General features: G+C 43.7%; 1 protein-coding gene across 4 annotated transcripts in view; it reads right to left on the minus strand.

The window, feature by feature from the left end:
* slc6a4a (solute carrier family 6 member 4a) overlaps positions 1-26,012 on the minus strand; it is a 75,255-nt gene that overhangs the window by 21,780 nt on the left and 27,463 nt on the right. For 2 of the 4 annotated variants that reach the window (XM_080732181.1, XM_080732180.1), the window contains 5 exons: positions 17,344-18,315; positions 14,300-14,459; positions 13,590-13,834; positions 8,376-8,510; positions 2,345-2,567 (listed from right to left, as the gene is read on the minus strand). In XM_080732181.1, the coding sequence (XP_080588307.1) occupies positions 2,345-2,567; positions 8,376-8,510; positions 13,590-13,834; positions 14,300-14,459; positions 17,344-17,410 (830 nt within the window). In that variant the 5' untranslated portion in view covers positions 17,411-18,315. The remainder of the gene's footprint in view (positions 1-2,344; positions 2,568-8,375; positions 8,511-13,589; positions 13,835-14,299; positions 14,460-17,343; positions 18,316-26,012) is intronic. The other 2 variants (XM_080732182.1, XM_080732183.1) reach the window with 1 other exon arrangement.

Consider the following 26,012-nt stretch of genomic DNA (forward strand, 5'->3'; position numbering starts at 1 on the left):
TCTGTTAATTTAATACTCCATAATACCTGCAGTATGAGAACACAGTCTGCTGTGAGCCTAAAAACACCCTGGATCTGTCTGTCCTGCCGTGACGGATGGACACCGTCCACTCAGCTGATAACACCCAGCCAAGCAGACTCCTACACACCACACCGTCAAGAACCTGGGTGTTAATTCAGCTCTGAGAGGGTTTAAAGGAACCCCTCCTCCATGTCGTTAACACCGATTCCCTTGGCAGCCCAGAATGAGGAACAGGCTTTTCTTGTCTGAAAGAGAGCGCGCGGGTTCAGAGCAGAAAAGGGAGTTATTTTGGGGCTGCATTGCCTCTGTGTGTTGACTTCTTCTGTGTGTCTGTGTGTGTGCGTGCGTGCGTGTGTGCGTGTCGTGTGTGTGTGTGTGTGTGCGCGCGCGTGTGTGTGCGCGTGTGTGTGTGCGTGCCGCGTGCGTGCGTGCGTGTTTTCATCCAGCCAACGTGTTCTAATGAATGTGTTATTCTCTCATCCATCCCGTGTCTCTCCTCATCTCTGCTCCACTATCAGTGACTTCTTTTAAAGTTCACCTACCAGGAAACAGAGCTTAGCCTTGGCGTGTGTGTTTATTTAAAGTTACTACTCTGATGATCCACCCTTTACACGTTGTTGCCCGGAGAATCCCAGGCCCCTGCACACGGCCCACTCTGGAGTGAGAGTGGAAACACAGTGGTCCTCTCTATCATCAAAGCTGCCCACCTCAGCTTGGGTCCGAGGTGGGCAGGGAAAGGTTTCTTTCCCTGTTTTGACTTTTTAATTTGTGTTATGGAGAACGGAGCGTATTTTTGCAGAAATCTGGAAATGTCAAGAAACCACTCCATTCCCATTGAAAAGCAGAATCCATCCATCCTTCACAGGTAGATTCAAATTTCAAGTCAGAGAAGGTCATGAAAATAGCAAAAATATCTGATCTACAAGCTCAATGTTCTGCCAATACCCTGGAAATCTGTCTTGTCAATGACAGGACGGGTGAAGATTTGAAATGACACATCTGTACATGCCACTAACATACCACTAACATAAATGCAACTTATGCCACTAACATGCCACTAACATAAATGCCACTTATGCCACCAACATGCCACTAACATAAATGCCACTTATGCCACTAACATACCACTAACATAAATGCAACTTATGCCACTAACATGCCACTAACATAAATGCCACTTATGCCACCAACATGCCACTAACATAAATGCCACTTATGCCACTAACATGCCACTAACATAAATGCAACTTATGCCACTAACATGCCACTAACATAAATGCCACCAACATGCCACTAACATAAATGCCACTTATGCCACTAACATGCCACTAACATAAATGCAACTTATGCCACTAACATGCCACTAACATAAATGCAACTTATGCCACTAACATGCCACTAACATAAATGCCACTTATGCCACTAACATACCACTAACATAAATGCCACTTATGCCACCAACATGCCACTAACATAAATGCCACTTATGCCACTAACATGCCACTAACATAAATGCAACTTATGCCACTAACATGCCACTAACATAAATGCAACTTATGCCACTAACATGCCACTAACATAAATGCCACTTATGCCACTAACATGCCACTAACAAAAATGCCACTTATGCCACTAACATGCCACTAATATAACACTAACATAAATGCCACTTATGCCACTAACATGCCACTAACATAAATGCCACTTATGCCATTTACATGCCACTTACAAAAATGCCACTTATGCCACTAACATGCCACTAACATAAATGCCACTTATGCCACTAAAGCCGACATCATAGTCGCCTGGGCGGTGGAAGGCTTTACACCGCGGTGTAGTCTTTTCGAGTCTTTTTGAGTCATGAAACTACAACGTTACATCATTCCTCGCGGTGGAGAGCTTTCCACCGCGAGTCCCAACACATCTCTCTGTTTTTACTATCAGACAGACAGGCTCTACACCCCGTTCACTGATTGGTCGACCTGAACCGGTCTAGGTAAAGGACTTCACCGTGGGCCCCGTGACTATGATGTCCTACGCTTATTTTCTGACTTGAGGTGGAAAGCTCTCCACCGGTGGATAGCTCTCCACCGTACACTCTGATACGGGCTTAACATGCCACTAACATAAATGCCACTTACATGCCACTTACATAAATGCCACTTATGCCACTAACATAGATGCCACTTATGCCACTAACATGCCACTTACATGCCACTAACATACATGTCACTTACATACATGCCACTAACACACATGCCACTAACACACATGCCACTAACATACATGCCACTAACATACATGCCACCACCCTGCCACTCACGTGTAGAACTCCTCAGCGGGGGAGGTGCTGAGGTTGGACCAGGTGACGTTGCTGTCGGTGGACATGTAGCGGTTACAGTTGGCCGTGTTCCAGGCGTTGGAGCAGGACGTCCAGGGCAGCACGGAGCGGAAGGACGACAGCAGGTAGTAGAGAGCCCACGCCATGATGGTGTTGTAGTAGAACGCTATGTAGAGCGCTATGATGCAGATAGCAAACCCTATACCTGTATAGAGACAGTAGAACGCTATGTAGAGCACTATGATGCAGATAGCAAACCCTATACCTGTATAGAGACAGTAGAACGCTATGTAGAGCACTATGATGCAGATAGCAAACCCTATACCTGTATAGAGACAGTAGAACGCTATGTAGAGCGCTATGATGCAGATAGCAAACCCTATACCTGTATAGAGACAGTAGAACGCTATGTAGAGCGCTATGATGCAGATAGCAAACCCTATACCTGTATAGAGACAGTAGAACGCTATGTAGAGCACTATGATGCAGATAGCAAACCCTATACCTGTATAGAGACAGTAGAACGCTATGTAGAGCGCTATGATGCAGATAGCAAACCCTATACCTGTATAGAGACAGTAGAATGCTATGTAGAGCGCTATGATGCAGATAGCAAACCCTATACCTGTATAGAGACAGTAGAATGCTATGTAGAGCGCTATGATGCAGATAGCAAACCCTATACCTGGATAGAGACAGTAGAATGCTATGTAGAGCGCTATGATGCAGATAGCAAACCCTATACCTGGATAGAGACAGTAGAATGCTATGTAGAGCGCTATGATGCAGATAGCAAAACCTATACCTGTATAGAGACAGTAGAACGCTATGTAGAGCGCTATGATGCAGATGGCAAACCCTATACCTGGATAGAGACAGTAGAACGCTATGTAGAGCGCTATGATGCAGATAGCAAACCCTATACCTGTATAGAGACAGTAGAACGCTATGTAGAGCACTATGATGCAGATAGCAAACCCTATACCCAGAGATGGGCGAAAATACATTGAAAAGTATTTTGATACAAAATACAAATACTGGGTCAAAAAATGTATCAAAATACGAAATATAAATACAGGCCAGAGAAATGTATTTAAGATTCAAATACGTATTTTGTATTTTGAAAATACATAAATACTTTTTATAAAAATGTATGCAATGATTAGTACTTTTATAGATTGACTGCCAAGTATTAAATTAACTGGCGAGGCGAGCGGGCGCGGTCCCATGAATTCCCCGCGAGTGTGCTAGTTTGTGCATGCATATGTGGGCGGTGAGAGATGGATTGTGTTCATCTTTGTGAAATACCGCGTGCGGTAACCGCTGACCCAATCGGCAGCCATAGCGGTGACCGTGTATCGTGTGGAAGGCACTTAAATTGACCATACTATGGTGTTAGTCTTGAGCAGGCTGCCTAAATGTTTACCACTGTGTGCCAGTGTGTGAGAGCTCAGGCCAGAAGTGCCTTCCACACGATAAGCGGTCAACGCTACGGCTGCCGCTTGGGTTACCGCACCGCGGTGAGACACAAACACACTTGCTCAGTGAGTAAACGCCACAAGGTATTTCACAAAGATGAACACAATCCAACTCTCACTGCCCATGTACGCATGCACAAACGAGCACGCTCGCAGGGATTTTCACGGGACTGCGCCCGCTCGCCTCGCCGCCTCAAAACTTCGCTGCGCGGCAGAAATAGCCGCCCGCCTCTCATTGAAAATGAATTACTAGGAGGCGGTGACCGCGTATCGTCTGGAACCCACTTTACCGTTATCTTCTAAAGGAACTATGGCATGAGACTGAATGCACAGTTGCCTCTGCGCCAGTACTTCATAGAGTGCAAAACCTGCTCTGCCAGCCTTATAATTACTAAAACTGCACTCTGTTGAGGTGCCAACTTGCTCCTTGTGCACAAGTAGGCCATGTATGGCCTGCTTGCACGCCATGAGGTGCGCTCACCACTGGCATCACCACTGGCGATGCCAGTGATATCATCACTGACATCACCAGGAATGCTGGTCCCTCATTGGCTGTTAATGATGACATTGCCAGAAATGCTGGTCCCTTATTGTGCTACATGTTTAAACACACACAGCTACCTACCTACCAACCTACATACATACATATGCAGATGAACGCAGTACTTGCGCGCAAGTAATTCGAAATTGTAATCATAATGCACAATACATTTGAAGCAAACCAAAGTCAAGTGCTATGGCTGTATCACACACAAACCAACAGCAAATTAGATTGAAAGAAAATGTGTCTTTCCCCCTACAGTTTAAACCTTTGTGAATGTTTAAAATGTGTCCATTTGAGAATAAAATTACATAAAAAGTATTTTGTATTTCAAATACAGAAAATACTAGTGCTGAAAGTATTTTGATACAAATTACATCCAATTTTTTCCGTCCCAGCCAAATACAAATTACAAAATACAAAAAAGTATTTCAAATACGTATTTCAAATACATGTATTTCAAATACTGCCCATCTCTGCCTATACCTGTATAGAGACAGTAGAATGCTATGTAGAGCGCTATGATGCAGATAGCAAACCCTATACCTGTATAGAGACAGTAGAATGCTATGTAGAGCGCTATGATGCAGATAGCAAACCCTATACCTGTATAGAGACAGTAGAATGCTATGTAGAGCGCTATGATGCAGATGGCAAAGCCTATACCTGTATGATAAGAGAGAGACAGTATAATGGTTTAACCCAGTGTTTCTAAAACTTTCACATTTCAAAGTCTCCCCCTTAACACTCGGGTGACTGAAAAAGAAATCACTTCCACTCTGACTGCATTTATTAGTCAAATTGACAGGTAAATTCTCTCCCTTTTTGCCCAGGAGAGCAACACAGTGTACAAATGGAACCAAGTGAACCCATTAGGGATCATTTGGTTCCATTTGTACACTGTCAGAGTTACAGACTTGTATCGAACCACTGTTTTAATCCATCTTTTAGGGCATACAAGTCTGTCGTATGCCCTGCCCATAACCAGGCCTGGAATTTCATCATTTTAGGGGCGTGGCCACTTGGCCTTTGGTGTTGTCCATTGTTTGAGGGCACAAAGGCCAAATGCCAGGGCAGGAAGGCCATCAAATAAAACAAGATTTTAGTCCATTGAAAGAGTCATTTGAATTTATGGGTTAAGGGTGATTTTAAATTTAATATGTTGACTATCTGCTGTGAAATAAATACAGTACATGAAATCCAGCACTAATCAAAGATACTTAAAAATGGGGACCAAAAAAAAGACACACAAGACAGTGTCTACATGACAAGAAAGAGACACTGGTGTCTACATGACAAGAAAGAGACACTGGTGTTTGTACGTTGGCAAGACAGAGACAGAGCAGAAAGTGATACAGTCAGCTGGGGCATTAAGGCCACTGTGGTCTCAGGGCATGCCATTTTTTGGAGGGGCACAAGGCCAAACTGAGGGGCAACGACGGCCATTGCCTTCATGGCCTCCCTGAAATTCCTGCACTGCCCATAACTATATAAATGCACCATTTTCATTTTTAAAAGCAATATGTGAAGTCAGTCAATCTCCTATTAGATCCTTAAACAGTCAAAGTGCTGCACAGAGAGAGTATTGTTGTGTGAGCTTTGATCTGCTTATAAAAGAGGAAACCAAACAGTCAGACAGACTGAGGATCTGACAGGCACCAAGAACGTAACGAGGCAGACAGGAGAGGGACGCTTCTGCCAACGCAAACACAGCCTATATCCTAACGTTGAACCATAAAACCTGTGTGTGTGCGTGTGTGTGTGTGCGTGCGTGCGTGCGTGCGTGCGTGCGTGCGTGCGTGCGTGTGCGCGCGCGTACTCCGTACTTGCATTACTATACCTACAAGGGCCGAATGTCCCCTGATAAGTAAGCATATACAGTATATCTACTTATCGACTATTTATGTGTCTGTTTAAGGTTTAAGCTTGAGCCAAATCAAACCAAATCAAAGCGACGCCGCTTCTTCTAGTGGTTTCCGCTCTTTAGGCGGAAACCAAACAGCCTGTTGTGAACGAACACCAGGCCGCCTGGTAGGCGAGGTTAGGCCCTCTCCACTTAGCGGCCGTGCGTGTGCGCGTGCGTGCTGGTGTGTCACTCATTCGCTCTCACCCTCCACAGACCAGTGGGTGTTGTGTTTTCCGAGGCTAATTCAAGTTGTGGTTTTTAGTTTTAAGTGGTTGACATTTCCGCGCGGCACAAACATTATTTACATAATATCACATTTCTGAGGAGGCTGGCATTTAGCCAACGGAAATGTGACGATTTACATAACAGAGAGAGTATATCACACTGTATCAACAAGGACACACACACACACACACGCACGCACGCACGCACACACACACACACACACACACACACACACACACACACACACACACACACACACACACACACACACACACACACACACACACACACACACACACACACACACAGTTCCTTCATGAGGTCACAGAGGTCAAGCCAGCTGTCCTTCAGTGAAGACAGTTGCTCTTGTGAGACGTTGATGTTCCTCATCTGTCAGTCTGTCTGTCTCTCTCTGTCCCTCATCTCTCTCTCCTCTTTGTACATTTATATCCTAATCGTCACTGTACGTCCAAACTGTTAGAACTGTTAAAGGGATATTACACTTTCAATAAAAGAAACTTTTGGTCATTTAATTTGCTTCATTCTCCTATACAAACCCATTGTAACTTCAAACTCCATTTTAACCATTTTAACCAACACCCATTCTTTTTTCTGGTGACTCATACTACCCTCCTTTTTCAATAAAATTTTTTCATTTATTTTTAATAAACATTTCTTATTGTATAAAGTTTTTTCCATTTTCCCAAAATAAATATTATCGCGACCCTCCATCAGCTAGCCGTATTGGCAACGCGCCACCGTCAAAATTGGGGCGAACGGGAACGTCCGAAGCAGTAAAAGAGTTAAAACATAAATGAAAAAGGTTATTGAAGAAACACGGCCGGCTCACGTATTAGGAGGGTAGTATGAGTCACCAGAAAAAAGACAGGTGTTTTTGATGAATCTATCATGGTTAAAATGGAGTTTGAAGTTACAGTGGGTATGTATAGGAATATCAGAGTGTCTGATAAAATGAATATCAAATATCTAAATATTGAATCAAGTAAATTAAAAACTGTCCGGGAAGGGGCACAGTGGTGCAGTGGTTAGCGCTGTCGCCTCACAGCTAGAATGTCCTGGGTTCGATTCCCGCCGGGTGGACGCTGTGGGCACTGGGGGCGTTCTGTGTGGAGTTTGCATGTTCTCCCCGTGTCTCCTAAGGTTGATACCCTCACAAAAAAACGTGCAGTAATCCTGATCTCTATACTGCCTCCCCCTGGCGGAGGGGAAAGGAACTGGTTGGAATAACGTGTTCCTTCCACGCGCTACGTCCAAACCTGGGGAAAGCCCCCCTGTTGGGTGAAAAGAAGCAACTTGGACTCCTCATGCATAGAAGGAAGCATGAGGTCAGTCCGTTGTCTCCCCAGGCGTGGCAGAGGGAGAGCAGAGCCCAGGATTACATAGGCAATTGGAACTGGGTGAAAATGGGTTACAAAATCGTGGGATAAAGATTATAGAAAAAAAAAGGAAATAAGCTACTAAAGTAAAGATGCAGTATCTCAAAATACAGTACTTGAGTAAATGATTATTCAAAATTATTCAAATGAAAGAAAAAAAATGTCCAGGGTGTTCACAAAAGCCTGAGTAGATGATAAAATGAAAAATTACCATCTTTATTTTACATTTTTTGAAAGTGCAATATTCATATCCTTCTTGTGCACAAGGAGCAAATTGGCACCTCGACAGAGTGAAGTTTTAGTTAATGTACTAACTAAAGCTTTTTTGAGGAATCCTTTTAGTTGACCGAACCCTACCAGTGAACTGTACTGTCATGAAACTGTACCATTTCAAACTCTAACAAAGTCTTCTTCAATCAATCAATCAGTCAATCAATCAATCAATCAATCAACCCACCCACCCTACCTTTAAACAGAGGACAGATGTACTTCCAGATGGAGATGCATCCGCTGCGGTGGAACTGGCCCAGAGCCAGCTCCATGTAGAACAGAGGAACCCCCCCGAACACCGCCATCAGCAGGTAGGGCAGCAGAAACGCACCTGCAGGGCAGAACACATGCAGAGCTTTACAATGGAGACATTTATCAGACACCGTTTACAAGCCCTCCTGTCAAACTACGTCACTAGAGAGAGAGACGGCCACAACACCAGAGCCACCGATCTCATCCCCCCCGGATTCAGGACAAAAATGGGGATGAATTCATTGTACTATTGTAACATGTGGAATGCTCTACCGACATCCTTCATAAAAGCAAATACATCAAATATCCTGTAAATAAACCTTTATTGCTCATGTCATCAACATGGATGTGTCCCATATAGCGCCACCATCTGGCAGATTTTTTCAAACACATTTTTGGACACTGCTCCTACACATTTTGCCCTAAAATCACGCTGCGACCTGACGTTCGCTTATCTCCCGTTTAGGGAGTCTTACTGGTATAGTATTCTATGTCTACAGCAGGGGTGGCCACACTGCCTTTAGAAGCCACAATCAATGACATCACCTTATTTCAAGTGACATATTAAGCCAACAATAGGGTTAGGTGTGATTTTTGTTTATGAATATCTTTATTTATATTTTAATTACAAATATTTTTAGTAACGATATAGAATAGTTTAATAAAGATCTCAGTCACCCTAACCCTTAGATCAACTATTTTCATCAGGATTTGGCACAGAGCGGAAAAAGGAGCAGACCTAGTATAGCGCCCTGGGGGATCCCACAGTGTTTAAAGTGGTTACACATTCAGTTCATTCCAAGATGAAATATTATGTCTCTCCTGTACTGAAATCATCCGTCTTCTCATGTGACTTTGATTACGGTCAGAGGGGGGTTGTTACGTTGCGGCTGGAGTTATAAATTCCACCGCGTCAAACTCTCCACGTAACTTTGATGTTTCTAAGAGCAACGCGTTGCGTTCCAGATTCTTATTCCACTGAGGAACATCCAAACATGACAGGGTTTAACTCTCATTGCTTTAGAGAATTCTCACGCTCAGCAACGCTGTGTTGGTCTACAGCAGGGGTCTGCAACGTTTTCACAAGCCAAGGATCCCTTAGCTGAGAGAGAGAGATGAAGCAGGGACCCCCTCAACCTGTTCATAGATTCCATATAGTTTCATTGTCTGACAGCACAATCATCAGTGTATTTTGGATTCATGTAAAAAAAAAAAATTTTTTTCAGATATTTAACCACTTGAGCCGACATTACCTAATAAACTTGACCTTTCACTCTGTACTTAGTCTGCTCTTTTTCCCCTCTACACCAAACCTCTTCGTCAAAAATAGCCAATCTACAAGCTCACAACGCCGCGTTGTAGCAACTCTGAGGACCCCCTAGGGGTCCCGGACCCCCTGTTGAAGACCCCTGTGTTGGATACACGGACTGACCGTCGCTTTCTAGACACCTCTAGTTTGTGCATGCGTGTGTGCGCGTGTGCATGCGTGTGTGCGTGTGTGCGCGTGCGTGTCTCTGTCTCTGTGTGAAGACAAGCGGTAGAGATAAGGTTTGATTGAGCAGCTGGCGGAGAGAAACAGGTTATTAAGCCAGGAGAAAGAGAACGCACGCGCGCACACACACACGCACGCACGCACGCACAGAGGAGAAAGAGACCGCATGCGTTCCCACAAAACACACAATTAATATGTTTCTTCATCTCTATCTGTAAGTGTCTCCATCTCTGACTGCTTTGCTCCGCTCCCCCTACACACACACACACGCACGCGGCGCACACACACGCACACACACACACACATGCACACACGCGCACACACACACACACACACACACACACACACACACACACACACACACACACACACACACACACACACACACACACACACACACACACACACGCGCGCACACACACACACACGCACCCACAGGAAATTGCAAAGATTTTATTATTGCAAATTCAATAAAGGTGCAACGGGGCGACTGGCATGTTGTTGTGGAGATAGGCCTGCACCACAGAGACAGACAGACAGACAGACAGGCAGACAGACAGACAGGCAGGCAGGCAGGCAGGCAGGCAGGCAGGCAGGCAGACAGGCAGGCAGGCAGGCAGGCAGGCAGGCAGACAGGCAGGCAGGCAGGCAGGCAGGCAGACAGACAGGCAGGCAGGCAGGCAGGCAGGCAGGTAGGCAGACAGGCAGGCAGGCAGGCAGGCAGGCAGGCAGGCAGACAGGCAGGCAGGCAGGCAGGCAGGCAGGCAGACAGACAGACAGACAGGCAGGCAGGCAGGCAGGCAGGCAGGCAGGCAGGCAGGCAGACACACAGACAGACACACAGACAGACACACAGACACACAGACGGTGAACAAACACACTCCTCATTGTTGACACACACAGATCAAAGCAGCCTATAGTAAGTGTGTTTCTGTGTTTGAATGAAGGGGTGGGACAGGGGCGTCAATTGGGTATGGCAGGGGTATGCAGCTGCCATACCCTGGGTCCAGGGGGGAAAATAAAAGTTAGTTCTAAATCTGAATCCATGAATGTCGCTTTGTCTATCTGCGCTGGTTATTATGTTGGTAAATTACAGTAAAATAACTACAAATGCAAAATTTAACAAAATGGTCACTTTAGCAATTAAGGTATTATACCAGTAATTATATCTTAGGTATATATAATTATATATTATATGTACTATGTGCAAGACACCAGTCATGTTGCCATACCTTAGCTTTTTCTGAACTGACGCCACTGTGGTGGGTCCTGGGTTCCCCAGAGGTCAAAGGTTAAAGCGTGGTGAATTAGAGTTAAAAGCTGAACTCTAGCTTTAAAACATTTGGAAAATGTGGTGGAATCATCGTCACAGCAGGACGTTAATCTAATAAGACTCTCTGATGAGATTATCTTCAACACGAGGAGTCTGTTAGAGTGGAGAACGAGGCCTTCTTGCCGTTGTGAGCTTGTAGATCGGCTATTTTTGGCAAAGAGCTTTGGTGTAGAGGGGAAAAAGAGCAGACTAAGTACAGAGTGAAAGGTCAAGTTTATTAAGTATTGGCGGTTCAAGTGTTTAAATATCTGAAAACACAAATTGACATGAATCCAAAATACACTGATGATTGTGCTGTCAAACGATGAAACTATATGGAATCTACTAACAGGTTGTGGGGGTCCCTGCTTCATCTCTCTCTCAACTAAGAACACTGATGCTGACCTTCAAAGCAGCCAAAGGTACGGCTCCTCCATAACTCCAAAACCTGATCAACCCCTACACCCCCACCCGTTCGCTCAGATCAGCCAACACAGGGATGCTGACAGAACCCTTGCTAAAAACCCCAGGACAAAAATCCACTCGTCCGAGACAGTTTGCCCTCCTGGCCCCCAAACTGTGTATGAATAAACTCCCTGTTGCACAACAGACCCATAGCACTACTGTAACACTCCCCTTCCCTCAATGACCACACATGAAGCTAGATAAACCCATAACACTACTGTAACACTCCTTCTCTCAATGACCATACATGAAGCTAGATAAACCCATAACACTACTGTAACACTCCCCTTCCCTCAATGACCATACATGAAGCTAGATAGCATTTTTTAGGTTTGAGAAGTTTTTTACTGATTAGGTGCGTGGTCTACCTATGTTTTATTATTTTTTTCTAGATTGATATTCCTATGCATTTGTTATATTGTTGTTGATGTACTGACATATTATCTTGCATATTATATTGATGTATTACCTGCTTATTGTAAGTCACTTTGGATTAAAAGCGTCTGCTAAATGTAAGCCATTTACCATGATTTCTCACGCGCTCCTTGTGGGCAGCGAATCAGCTGGGTTGGGCTGAAAATACCGAATTTCCCTTGCGGGAGGAGTAGGTAACTATTATTATTATTACAGTAACTCAAGGTTGTTGACTGATTTACCACTGTTTTAAGCCAATCAGAATCCAGTATCTGAACATGACCCCTGGTCTATGGATTGTATCCAGCAGTTAACACATCTGGTGCCAACCCCGAGTTTCCCGAGTTTGTATTGATACCAACGCTGTGCCAACCCCGAGTTTCCCGAAAAATTTTTTTTTTCAAATTTTTTTTTTGGACCTCCAGAAATGTATTAGGCATGATCGCGATCGCGAAATTGCATGTTTAACCCCCATACCAACCCATTCTTTCAAACATGGCAGCCATGTTTGTTTACATCTGAAGAAAACATAATGGCCCATAAATCATGAATGCCTGAACGGATTTCCAAGCGGATTTTTTTGTTTGAAAGCTGTGAACAGCATCTACACACGTGGTGCATCATCTAGGCATGGGCGTGCACTTTTTACACAATTGCACAATTACACGGAAGTCTATGGTAACCATGGCAACGCGAGACATTGAAGAGAAAAAATCATTGCAACATAAGTGTTAAAGACCTCTATGGTTAGTACCCAGCAGATTTCACCTCCTCCGTTCTGGTAGCAGATGTAAGGTTAAAGACCTCTGCTCTATGGTTAGTACACAGAGCTCTTACCTCCACCGTTCTGGTAGCAGATGTAAGGTTAAAGACCTCTAGTCTATGGTTAGTATCCAACAGTTAAAGACCTCTGCTCTATGGTTAGTATCCACAGAGCTCTTACCTCCACCGTTCTGGTAGCAGATGTAAGGTTAAAGACCTCTAGTCTATGGTTAGTATCCAACAGTTAAAGACCTCTGCTCTATGGTTAGTATCCACAGAGCTCTTACCTCCACCGTTCTGGTAACAGATGTAAGGTTAAATACCTCTAGTCTATGGTTAGTATCCACAGAGCTCTTACCTCCACCGTTCTGTTAACAGATGTAAGGTTAAAGACCTCTGCTCTATGGTTAGTATCCACAGTGCTCTTACCTCCTCCGTTCTGGTAACAGATGTAAGGTTAAATACCTCTAGTCTATGGTTAGTATCCACAGAGCTCTCACCTCCACCGTTCTGGTAGCAGATGTAAGGTTAAAGACCTCTGCTCTATGGTTAGTATCCACAGTGTTCTTACCTCCACCGTTCTGGTAGCAGATGTAAGGTTAAAGACCTCTGCTCTATGGTTAGTATCCACAGTGCTCTTACCTCCACCGTTCTGGTAGCAGATGTAAGGTTAAAGATCTCTGCTCTATGGTTAGTATCCACAGTGCTCTTACCTCCTCCGTTCTGGTAGCAGATGTAAGGGAACCTCCACACGTTGCCCAGGTCCACGGCGTAGCCAATCACAGAGAGCAGGAAGTCCATCTTCTTGCTCCAGGTCTCGCGGGGCCTCTCCAGGCTGGTCTGCTGCACCACCAGCGTCATGAGGCCCCCTAGTGGCATGGAGGTGCCCGTGCAGCCGGCCCCCCCGGGGCCCCCCGTGGTGGTGGTGGTGGTGGGGCCCTCCCTGGGGCTCTGAGGGCTGGGGGGTGGGGCGGGGGGGTTAGAGCTGATATTTATGAAATAACAAAACTAGAATTGAATGCTAGAGCATTTTAGTTAACTGAAATAAAAATAAACAAACTGAAATTGCCTTTTGAAACTCGCCCCTTACTAACCCAGGATACAATTAAAAATTGTAAAACCAACCAACTAATTCTATTGTCAATAGAACCCCCGCTAACAGCAGGGGAGGAGGTGTTGCTCTCCTGGGCAAAAAGGGAGAGAATTTACCTGTCAATTTGACTGATAAATGCAGTCAGAGTGGAAGTGATTTTTTCAGTCACCTGAGTGTTAAAACAAAACCAAAACTAAGCTTTCGATTTGTTTTTTAAATAATAAAAAACAAAAATAAACTAAATGGGCAAATCCTCTTAACCCACACAAAAACTATATAAAAACTAAACTGAAATTGAAGTCAAAATGAATAACTAAAACGCTAAAACACCTTGATGCGGGGAAGCCGTTGGACACCTGCTGGCCAGAGGGGGAGCTCTTGAGTCCTTTCTCCTGCATCAGTCTGCCGTTCCCCTGCAGGCTCCGCCTCTCCTCCGCTGACTCCTCCTCCTCTCCTCCTGCTCTCTGCCCCTCCTGTGACTCCTCCCTCCCTGTAGGAGAAGATCATAGAATAATGAACTCAAAACATTTGAACTGGTTTTCAACGAGAAAAAACGTACAAACAAAAGGGTGAGAAAGTAGATATAGATGAAGTCAAAATAAATATACATTAATCCAAGAACCTAAGAGAAGGCCTTGGTATGACAGTATGAAAGATGACATTGGCTTAAAACTCTCTTAAAGGAGTAGTTCACCCCCAAAATGACTTTTTTTTCCTATTGATTACTCATGCCATGGAGACTTGAGTTCAATAATGTTATGTTGTATTTGTCGCATTCCTAAGACAAAAATTTGATTATAGTAAATTTACCCCCATTGATTGCGGATGGGGACCCGAATGCATGGCAGTCGATGGGGAAACCGTCAGGGTACCCTTTTTAATTTATTTTTTGTCTTAGGAATGCGACAAAAAACCAAAAATATTACTATAAAGCGTAGTGCACCGACCGTGCACGCTCTTGCGACGGCATATTAACATTAGCATCACTACTAATCAGGCCTATATCAAAAGCAAGGCCCAGATATGTGACCTCCTCTCTTTAGCAAAACTGTATCGGCCTGGCCGGAGAGATTATCTGTATGTTTAAATATACATTTTGCACACTTTTCGAGCACAAATATATGGTAGGAGCTTTTTTTTTGTTTTTGAAAGAGGGGGAGTGGGGCTTTCCATAGAAGCATAGATGTATATACTGAATGTAGTTGAAGTACAACATAGCATTTGGGGCCCCAGGAAGCGGTAAAATTAAAGAAAATGGCTGGCATCAAAGGCCATCAATCAAAATAAAGTCTGGCATTCAGTGTGTTAACATTGCTATAGCTTTAGATCCTCAGTTCCACAGCAGGTACCTGGGGTGCAAAATCCAAATCCAAAGTCCAGTAACTATGAATCAAAACTGGGAAAAATGTGTTTCAAAGTGATGAGATATGTGCATATAATGGATGTTACACAGATTGTACATCTGTTCTTGATTTAATCGTGAAGGATAATTTGACCTTTGGGACACAAATAAGTCGGTGTTTCTACTTAAAACCTACTTACTGCTCTTTGGCTTTGTAGGGCAGCGTAGTGACAAGGTGAGTTTTCAGAACAGATCTCATAAGACTCATGGAGGACCGGCATATCTAAAAATGTATTCAATGGCTTTAAAAGAGTTCTTTAATCTGATCTTAAAATCTATGCTGAAACTCACCAGGAGCCACGGGGAAGCTAGGATTGGTGCAACAAGGTGGTGTTTCTTAGCGTTAGTTTATGTAGGACGCTGAGTCTCGCCCGGCCGCCTCAGCTGTAACCAGATGTCAGTCAGATCCTGCTCCTATTCTTTATTCACAGATGTGCTGGTCATTACCTCACACTGTCATAATCCAATCAGAGCTCACGCTCTATAAGGGAGGCTCCTTTAAATACGGCTTGCATTCACTAATAGCTCTGCTTGTCTTGGATCCGAAGCTTCGGATCTGCTGCTGCTTAGCTGCCTCCTCCACCCCAGCCTCCACCTTTTGACCGGAGTCTGGCATAGGCTCAAATACCCGTGATTTATGCCTGCTGATTCAAGCGAATATGTCAATGTATTGCCTGCTATTGTACTGCTCGTTGTACTGCTCGTTGTACTGCTCGTTGTACTGCTCGTTGTACAGCTCGTTGTACTGCTCGTTGTACTGCTCGTTGTACTGCTCGTTGTACAGCTCGTTGTACAGCTCGTTGTACTGCTCGTTGTACAGCTCGTTGTACAGCTCGTTGTACAGCTCGTTGTACAGCTCGTTGTACTGCTCGTTGTACTGCTCATTGTACAGCTCGTTGTACTGCTCGTTGTACTGCTCGTTGTACTGCTCGTTGTACTGCTCGTTGTACTGCTATTGTACAGCTCGTTGTACTGCTCGTTGTACTGCTCGTTGTACTGCTCGTTGTACTGCTCGTTGTACTGCTATTGTACTGCTCGTTGTACTGCTCGTTGTACAGCTCGTTGTACTGCTATTGTACAGCTCGTTGTACTGCTCGTTGTACTGCTCGTTGTACTGCTATTGTACTGCTCGTTGTACTGCTCGTTGTACAGCTCGTTGTACTGCTATTGTACTGCTCGTTGTACTGCTCGTTGTACAGCTCGTTGTACTGCTATTGTACTGCTCGATGTACTGCTCGTTGTACAGCTCGTTGTACTGCTCGTATCCCTATGGGTTTTGTGCTTAAAGTTACCTGGTTTTGGTTAGCAAGCTGCTTGAACGGAGTTCAGGGAACATCTCAGAACGCGGAGCCCTTTAACCCATTCAGGCCTAACATTATTTAACACTTTAACTGGCACAGAGTGCTGCGCTGCGAGCTTGTAGATCTGCTATTTTAGAAAAATTGTGAAAATTTGAATTTTGACCCGATTCTATAAGTGTCTTTTGAATCCTTCTAAGGTTTTTTGAAAAACCCATGTTTATATGTCAGCAATCTGGCCAGCCATCTTCAAAGAAAAGGTCCTTTTCACTTAACTGGAGCTCAGTTAGTCTGTTCTTGAGAGACTACTATGTCAGTGGTTCTCAAACCTTTTCATGTGAAGGACCCCCAAAATGATGTGTATTTGGCCACGGACCCCCCCCCCCCCCCCCTCCCCATCTCAAAATATCTAGTTCCAGGGACCACCCAGAAACAACATTTGAGTTGCAAACGTTCGCTTTGAAAATACATATATCGGTATTCAAAGATTTGCACACATTTTCACGACTTTTTCAAAAATAGCAGATCTACAAGTTCGCAGCGCGGCACTCGGTGCCGCGCTGTGAGCTTGTATATCTGCTATTTTTCACTGGTTGAAGCATTCAATAATTCTAGGCCTATGCCAAGTTTAACTGTATTCCATTTGTTGCAATAAATGGTTGAATCCACTTTACCTTTCTGCTTCTCCGCCTCCTCCTCCTTCATGGTGGATTCCTTCATCATCAGGTCTGTGGTCTCCATGCTGTCTGTCTGTCTGTGTTGGTGGTGTTTCTTAGACCCGGGGGTTCTTTCTCAACGGGGTACGGGTACCCCTAGGGGTACGGGGGAGGTATTACAAGGGGTGCATGGGAGCAATCCGGAAGATGGAAAATGCTCTTTTTTACCGATATTCTTTTGAACGATAAAACATCGACAAATGTGTGTGGCGTTAAACCATGGTAAATAGTTTTTCCTAAAGTGTTCGGTGATGTTATGCTGTTGGCTGTGGTTCTCTCAGGATGTCGTAGTTTGGGTAAAGGAATCAGGGGAAGGGCGAACTGAAGAGAGACAACGTTTGAGAATCAGGGAGTTTGCCGGTTAGGGGTTGGGAGGGGAGGGGGGTGTGGCTTCTGACGAAGGCGATGCAACTCTGATGTCTGATACACGTCCCATCAGGGGTTGAGGGTCTGAGGGTTATTTGACTTTCAGGTCAGATGATTGCAATATGATGGATTTATGTTGGTCTTTTGATTGATTGATTGCTTCATATATTGAGGTGTTTTTGTAATTGCAATCAGCGGGTGTCTGGCTCGAGTCCTTTCTTTTTATTTAGTTTTTAACCAGTGGTCATGTTGAGAGTTGAATAAACGTGGTGAGAATAAACATAAGTTAGGAGGACAAGGTGGGATGGGGGGCAGGGTTCAGCAGCCTTCAGAGAGGCAGGGGGAGGAGGGGGTGATGCTGGATGGAGGCCGTCTGGTTGAGATGGGACGGGACACTGGAAGAGACCGGGGGACGACCGCTAATGCAGGGGACGGGATGGACATAGAACAGGACAGGTTAGGACAGGTTAGGACAGGTTAGGACAGGACGCTCTTGGATGTCCTCCACAACCTGGTCCTCCTCGGAGACAGACGGTGGCGACGGGACGGCTGTTGGAGACGAAGCTGCAAAGACAGCAGAAACAAAAACAACCAGGTTTAAGTCAGTGTTTTTTAAACCCTTTTCATATCAAGGACCATTTGTTTAGTCTGCGTTTCAGCCGTTCACAGCCGTGGGGACTGCCCATAAGTCCGAAGGTTCATTGGTCCGAATTTAGTTATGGTTACTGAGGTTAGGGTCAGGGTTAGGCATAGTGTTCTTAACGAATTCGGACTAATGAACCTTCGGACCAATGCCATGGCACCGACCGCCGTTTGATGAGATAAATGGCAAACCATTCTTCTACATTCTCTACTTGTGTAGACTTCTTGTAAATTCAGTAATGCAGATGACAATGTAACTCTTGGGAGCGTAATGCTCACAAGAGCATAAATATATAAATAAACCAGTAAGACTCCCTAATCGGGAGATAAGCGACCGTCAGGTCACAGTATACAGATCTATATTGATGAAATGAGTGTAGACATACTGTGTACCGATTTGCGTGATTTTAGGGCAAACATTGTAGGAGCAGTGTTCAAAAATGTGTTTAGCAAGAATGGGCCTCATGGTGGGGCTAGAAGAGGGGCATGTGAGAATTGATGGGTGGAGGTTGTGGTTTGGCAGGCAAGGAGTGCGTGTGCAAAATATTTATAAGTGTCCATTTGGTTGTACCAACTCTCCATCATTTAGCTGGGGACCACCTGGAACCCCCTCAAGAACCACTGATTTGAGACACTTCTCAACGTGGAATCTGGACCTGCGTGTTAATCCTTCTAGTTGACCTCAACTAATCAATCAATCAATCAATCAATCAATCAATCAATCAATCAATCAATCAATCAATGTGTAATCTGGGCCCCAGCAGCAGTCAGGTCTCCACATGAAGACATTCTGGTCCCAGAGTCTGGGATCAGAACGTCTTCCATCATGAGATCCAGAGGACAGCAGAGAGACTCCTCTGTGTCTCTGTGAGCCATGAGGACCCAACACTCTCTAAACTAAATGAATCTACACAGGAAGAGACGTGTGTGTGTGTGTGTGTGTGTGTGTGTGTGTGTGTGTGTGTGTGTGTGTGTGTGTGTGTGTGTGTGTGTGTGTGTGTGTGTGTGTGTGTGTGTGTCTGTGTCTGTGTCTGTGTGTGTGTGTGTGTCTGTGTGTGTGTGTGTGTGTGTGTGTGTGTGTGTGTGTGTGTGTGTGTGTGTTTAGAAATGGTAGTTTTTTTTTTCTAGAGATTATGTTTTACGGCCGTGGTTCAACAACCTTTTCTAGATCAGTGGTTCGGGACCCCCCAAATTATTTTGGGGGGTCCCCAGATGATTAATTTAATGTGCAACGTTGTTTTCTCACTCAACTGTAAACAAACCAACATAAAGTTTAAGTGTATAGAGGGTCTTAGAAGAGACCAGGGTTTGACACAACTCTACATGGACATGTTACTGACCTCTCTGCACTAGATTCACAGAATCAGCAAAAAAAAACTAAAAGAATAAAAAGAAAGAAAGCATTGCTTTAGCTTTACATGACCTGTTCCTTCTCAGATAACATGGTAAACATCAACTGAAACCACATAATGCATTAATATGAAAGAGAAAAGAAAAAGGTTCTTTTGGAAAATCTTTGACTTTAAATATTTTTGTAATTGTAGATAACAACATTGGATTTTCTTTTTCATGTAGGCTACTGGAAAATCTTTGACTTTATTCGCAACCCATTAAAATGTGTCCCCGACCCAGTGTTTGGGAAACAGTTCAGTAATGCATTCATATAAAAAAATAAAAAGTACTTATTGAGTATTTTCTTGCGTGTAATCCATGGTAAATATGAAGTGAACAGCAATTTTGGAAAAGCAGAAAACAGGCTCTGACAGGATTGATACAAGAAAGAGAAAAACCCCTAACAATGGATGCTCTGACAAATAAAGACTCATGCCAGGAGAGAACGTCTGATAAAGACAAAAACAGGAAAAGACAAGAAATCCCCGAGCACTGGTCCTCAACGGGAGGGCCGGGGACCCCCCAGAGGTCCATGAGGAGGTTCCAGGGGGTCCCCAGGAAACATCTGCTGATGTAGCTTCAAAATCAATGCAACCACTCCAACTCTTATCTGTTTGTTTGCCACTCAGATGATGATGTCACACGCATACCCTCTATGTCTTTTTCTCAAGTACCTGCGAGGCGTTGTGAGCTTGTAGATCGGCTATTTTCGGCAAAGAGCTTTGGCGTAGAGGGTAAAAAGAGCAGACTAAGTACAGAGTGAAAGGTCTTAAGTATTGACTGTTCAAGTGGTTAAATATCTGAAAACACAAAATTACATGAATCCTAAACACACTGAAAATTGTGCTGTCAAACGATATGGAAAACTATTGTATATGGAATCTATGAACAGGTTGTGGGGGTCCCTGCTTCATCTCTCTCTCAACTAAGGGGTCCTTGGCCTGAAAATGTTGAAGACCCCTGGTCGAGTAGTTCCAGGCATGAGGAAGTGTTTTCTATAAATTGGATCAGAGTTAACCCATTTAGGGTGCCGCGCTGCGAGCTTGTAGATCTGCTATTTTTGAAAAAGGCGTGAAAATGTGTGCAAATCTTTGAATATGTGTATTTTCAAAGTAAACGTTTGTAACTCAAATTTTGCTTCTGGGGGGGGGGGGGGGGGGGGTCCCTGGAACTAAATATTTTGAGATGGGGGTCCGTGGCCAAATAAATATCATTTTGGGGGTCCTTCACATGAAAAGGTTTGAGAACCACTGACATAGTAGTCTCTCAAGAACAGACTAACTGAGCTCCAGTTAAGTGAAAAGGACCTTTTCTTTGACGATGGCTGGCCAGATTGCTGACATAGAAACATCTCAAAAAGTCTTAGAAGGATTCAAAAGACACTTAAAGAATCAGGTCAAAATTCCAATTTTCATGATTTTTCAAAAATAGCAGATCTACAAGCTCGCAGCGCGGCACTCGGTGCCACGCTGTGAGCTTGTATATCTGCTGTTTTTCAATAGTTAAAGCATAAAATAATAATACACTATAATGTGTACCCGTTCTAAATGGGTTTAATTGGGGCCAGGCTCGCTGCTTTTTTACTCTTTCACTAATTCGTCTTTTAAGACACTTTGTTCCACAGCTGTTGGAGAAAACCCCAGGAATACGAGTGGCAAAATGTATGAAAACCCCTTTTAAATCGCTAACGAATTAAATGAACGACTATAAAATTACATCAATCTAAGATTCTAGCGCAAAAACAATTACCTGCCAAGATCCTGCCTCTCTTTAGCACGCTGAGAGCAGTCAAATATGAGGTTACTTTTTATTTAGTTTCTCTCTCTCCCTCTCCCTCTCCCTCTCCCTCTCTCTCTCTCTTTAAGGATCGATCAGGTTCTCAAACTGAGGCCCGGGGACCCCTCGTGCAGGGGTTTTCAAAGTGGGTGACGGGGCACCCTGGGGTGCCGCGACGGCAGTCCAGGGGTGCCGCGAGATAATTTGATATTTGAAATTTATTTGGACATTTAAAAATATATTTAGTATCATTTTAAACTTGAAGTACAAAGTTATTTTCAGTCAGTTCTAACCAAAATGGCTATTATCTCACTTTCCTCGCAACATAATCGCTAAAATATGCTATAAATATAAGGTGCTGGGAGTGAGAATTAAGAATATAATAATGTAGGGGTGCCTCGGATGAAAAATATATTTATAGGGGTGCCCCGAGCCAAAACAGTTTGAAATCTGTTTAGCCACGTTAACTATATAGGTATGCATATATAGGTATGCATTGGATATTGAAACAAATTTATATATTTGAAATTTGAATCGCCGACTCTTGTGTTTTAGGTCATCTGCACCTTTTCCCCTCTACACCAAATCTCTTTGCAGCCGATCTACAAGCTCACAATAGTTCTTTAGTAGGTGGTAGATTTACAAGCTCACAATGGTCTTCCGTAGGTGATGGCTCTTTGTGAAACCATTACCGTAGCCTTTGAAAGAACAAATTCAAGACCCGTTATTTTCATGTGTGCTGTAAACTGCTGTAAGCGAGTTGGCAACCAAGGCGAGAACTCAGGGTGAGTCAATTACCTCGGCCTGACACGGAAAGATATTATCCTAATTATCCTAATTAAGAAGGATTGTGCACTAATTAGTAACACGCTGCTCTCTCTCTCTCCAGTGGCGTCAGTTCAGAAAAAGCTAAGGTACGGCAACATGACTGGTGTTTTGCACGCGCGCAATTAAATTCTTTCCCCCGTTTCTACGGTTTCTTGGCAGCCTGGAACGGTTGTTCGAGTGCAGCTAAACTTCGCCAAGAGTAAACATGCCACAATTACCAATAATGCATTGCACCTGTGCAGCTGACCTACGGAACCTGGGATTATACCATCTTGTCAAGATGGGGAGAATACAAGTGTGGCGAATATAATTATAATATCTTTATAAATTTTGCATTTGTAGATATTTTACTGTAATTTAACAACATAATAACCAGCACAGATAGACAAAGAGACATTCATGGATTTATATTTAAAAGTAACTTTTATTTTCCCCCCTGGACCCAGGGTATGGCAGCTGCATACCCCTGGACCCCCCTGGACCCAGGGTATGGCAGCTGCATACCCCTGGACCCCCCTGGACCCAGGGTATGGCAGCTGCATACCCCTGCCATACCCTGGACCCAGGGTATGGCAGCTGCATACCCCTGGACCCCCCTGGACCCAGGGTATGGCAGCTGCATACCCCTGGACCCCCCTGGACCCAGGGTATGGCAGCTGCATACCCCTGGACCCCCCTGGACCCAGGGTATGGCAGCTGCATACCCCTGCCATACCCAATTGACGCCCCTGCTTTCTCTCTCTCTCTGGCATTTGTTCCTTGACCTAGTGGGAATGTGCGTGCACAAAGTTTCACGGAAAGTAAAAGCTGCGTTCATGATTTGAGGCATTTTGTTCAAAACAGACCAATCCTGACAACTTTGGAAGCTTCAACTAACTTCATCTACAGACTACAGAGATACTGTGTACTGCTTTGTGTGATCTTTTGGATGAAATCCAAAGGAGTAATATCCCAAAATGTGATTTACTGTCAAAAATTTATTTTGCAAAAGATCTGCCTCAGGGTGGCGCTAGAACAGGCCCATGTGAAAAAAGAGGGGCAGAGGTTCTTCTGAATTGGCATCCAGGGAGTGTGTGCGCAGTTTGACAGCGACCGCCAGAGATTAGCTGTTAAGAACAGTTCTACTGCCAGATGTATTATTTATTTATTGGGGCTGGTGCCAGCAAAAAGCAGCTTACCTTTGTGATGTTATAGAAAAACATCTATTCATTATTCCCAAAATTAACTAACCCTTAACTAACCCTTTTTTTATTGGACCTATTATATATGTACTTTAGCCAAGCTGGCGGCAGAGGGCAGCCTTATGCAAAGAATGGATGTGAATTGGGCCTCTCCGCTTGCCGTCGTTCAGAGCATAGAAATGCATAATCTAGCTCAGGTCCACAGAAAACAGCCAGGAAGTGAATTGGACATCATTGATGTTTACGTGTGGTGGGGATTTGAAAGCAGCATTACGGGAGATGTTTTTACTGTACACACCTCTCATCAGCTTACAGTCATCAGACAAGGAAAAAAGAACGAGAGTTTGTACTGGCAACGAGCTGGGGTCAAAATTGGGGCGAACGGGAACGTCCGAAGCAGTAAAAGAGTTAACAGACGGACAGACGGACTTGACAGGGTGCAAAACACAGTCTCGCTCTGCCTTTGGCCTGGTGGAGACAAAAAACAACTTTGCTCAAGTAAATGTACTTAGTTACTCTTCCCTAAAAGTAAATGTACTTAGTTAGTCTTCCCTAAAAGTAAATGTACTTAGTTAGTCTTCCCTAAAAGTAAAAGTACTTAGTTACTCTTCCCTGCTGCCAAGAGGTCGTTAGCTCACCTGGCTGGGGAACAGTCAGAACATGGAAACAGAGAGAGAGTCCAAACCTTCCATTCTCTGCTCTGTTTTAATGTTTTACACTCCTCGCACTTTAACGTTTTAATGTGCTTATTGGAAACAATTACAAGCTTTTTCATCAGAACAACAATGGCTTTTTTCATTCACATCCCAACAACTTTTCCAGCTTGAAAAAAAAGGGGGAAAAAAAACAAACAAACACCGGACTCAAAGACATACTGGCCTCTAATTGGGGCTTGTTCTGTTCACGCAGTTATTGGACACATTTAAACATGAATAAAATCATGAACTTGAACCAAAGCCGATGTGCAAAGAAAAGTATGAAACAGCAGCAATTAACAGTAGTTTATAAAGCTCTATATTGTGACAGTAATCATTGCTATAGAGTGTTTGTTCAGTAACAGTGTTAAATAGCTCTATATTGTGACAGTAATCATTGCTATAGAGTGTTTGTTCAGTAACAGTGTTAAATAGCTCTATATTGTGACAGTAATCATTGCTATAGAGTGTTTGTTCAGTAACAGTGTTAAATAGCTCTATATTGTGACAGTAATCATTGCTATAGAGTGTTTGTTCAGTAACAGCATTAAATAGCTCTATATTAAATATCTATATATAACCGTAGAAATGGCGGGGAAAAAAAATGTACTTCTTAAAATGAATGCATCATGCCTGTTGCTAAGGTATGGCAACATGACTGGTGTCTTGCAAGACACCAGTCATGTTGCCATACCTTAGCTTTTTCTGAACTGACGCCACTGTATCAGGAGGATGAGACGAGCTGGCCCACTGCCACCGACACAGAGAACTCCTGGCCAAAACGCGTGTACTGTGGGAACCAGCGCACGGGCATCGATCACAAGAGCGTCCCACAACTACAGATGTTTCATTTCAAATCTTCACGCGTCCTGCCATTGGTAAGACAGTAGATTTCCAGTGGATTTGCAGAACATTGAGCTTGTAGATCAGATATTTTTGTTATTTTTATGACCTTCTTTGACTTCTAAGTTTAAATCTACAGATGAAGGTGGTTTCTTGACATTTGCGGGTTTCTGAAAAAATAATTCCATTCTCCATACTAAAAAAACTTGAAAGGCACGACAGAGAAAGAAATGCATTTGCAGGACATTTTCAGGAAAAGAGCAGTAAAGTGTGAAGTAGGGCATTAACCTGTTAACAATCCTGTATAATTATATATATATATATAATAATAAACCCCTGTACTAGGGCATTAACGACTTGTGATTTTTGCAAGTCGACTCGACTCAGTAAAAAAGTTGAGTTGAAGTCGACTTTATCGTTTGATGACGTCATCACATCACACAAGACACCCCAATTATTTTGGGGGGTCCCCAGATGATTAACTTAAAGGACAACTTTTGTTTTTTACAACAAGGGTTCATATTTTAGATTGTAATTAAAAGATGAGTGTTAAAATTCTTTCATTTACTTCTTTCTATTGTTTTAGAGATTCTTATTTCAGAGGTTGGGGCCATGCGTACAAGTGGCTAAATATGTCATTTTACACAGAATAAGCCCATTCCCAAGATACAACGCAACCTTTCACGGTTGGATGTGACTTATGGGGGCTAGAAGTGTTACTGTAAATGGCAACAAAGAAACTGCTGGCTTATTGTGTCTAAAAATACATATTTAGCCACTTGTACGCATGCCCCCATGTGTACGCATGCCCCACATTTTAGCACGGTAAACGCGATAAAACAATAGAACGAAGCAAATCAAAACATTTTAACACTCACTTTTTCTTTTCTCTAATTACAATCTA

The sequence above is a fragment of the Nannobrachium achirus genome (assembly GCF_963921795.1).
Source record: "Nannobrachium achirus genome assembly, chromosome: 8".
NCBI classification, from domain to species: domain Eukaryota; kingdom Metazoa; phylum Chordata; class Actinopteri; order Myctophiformes; family Myctophidae; genus Nannobrachium; species Nannobrachium achirus.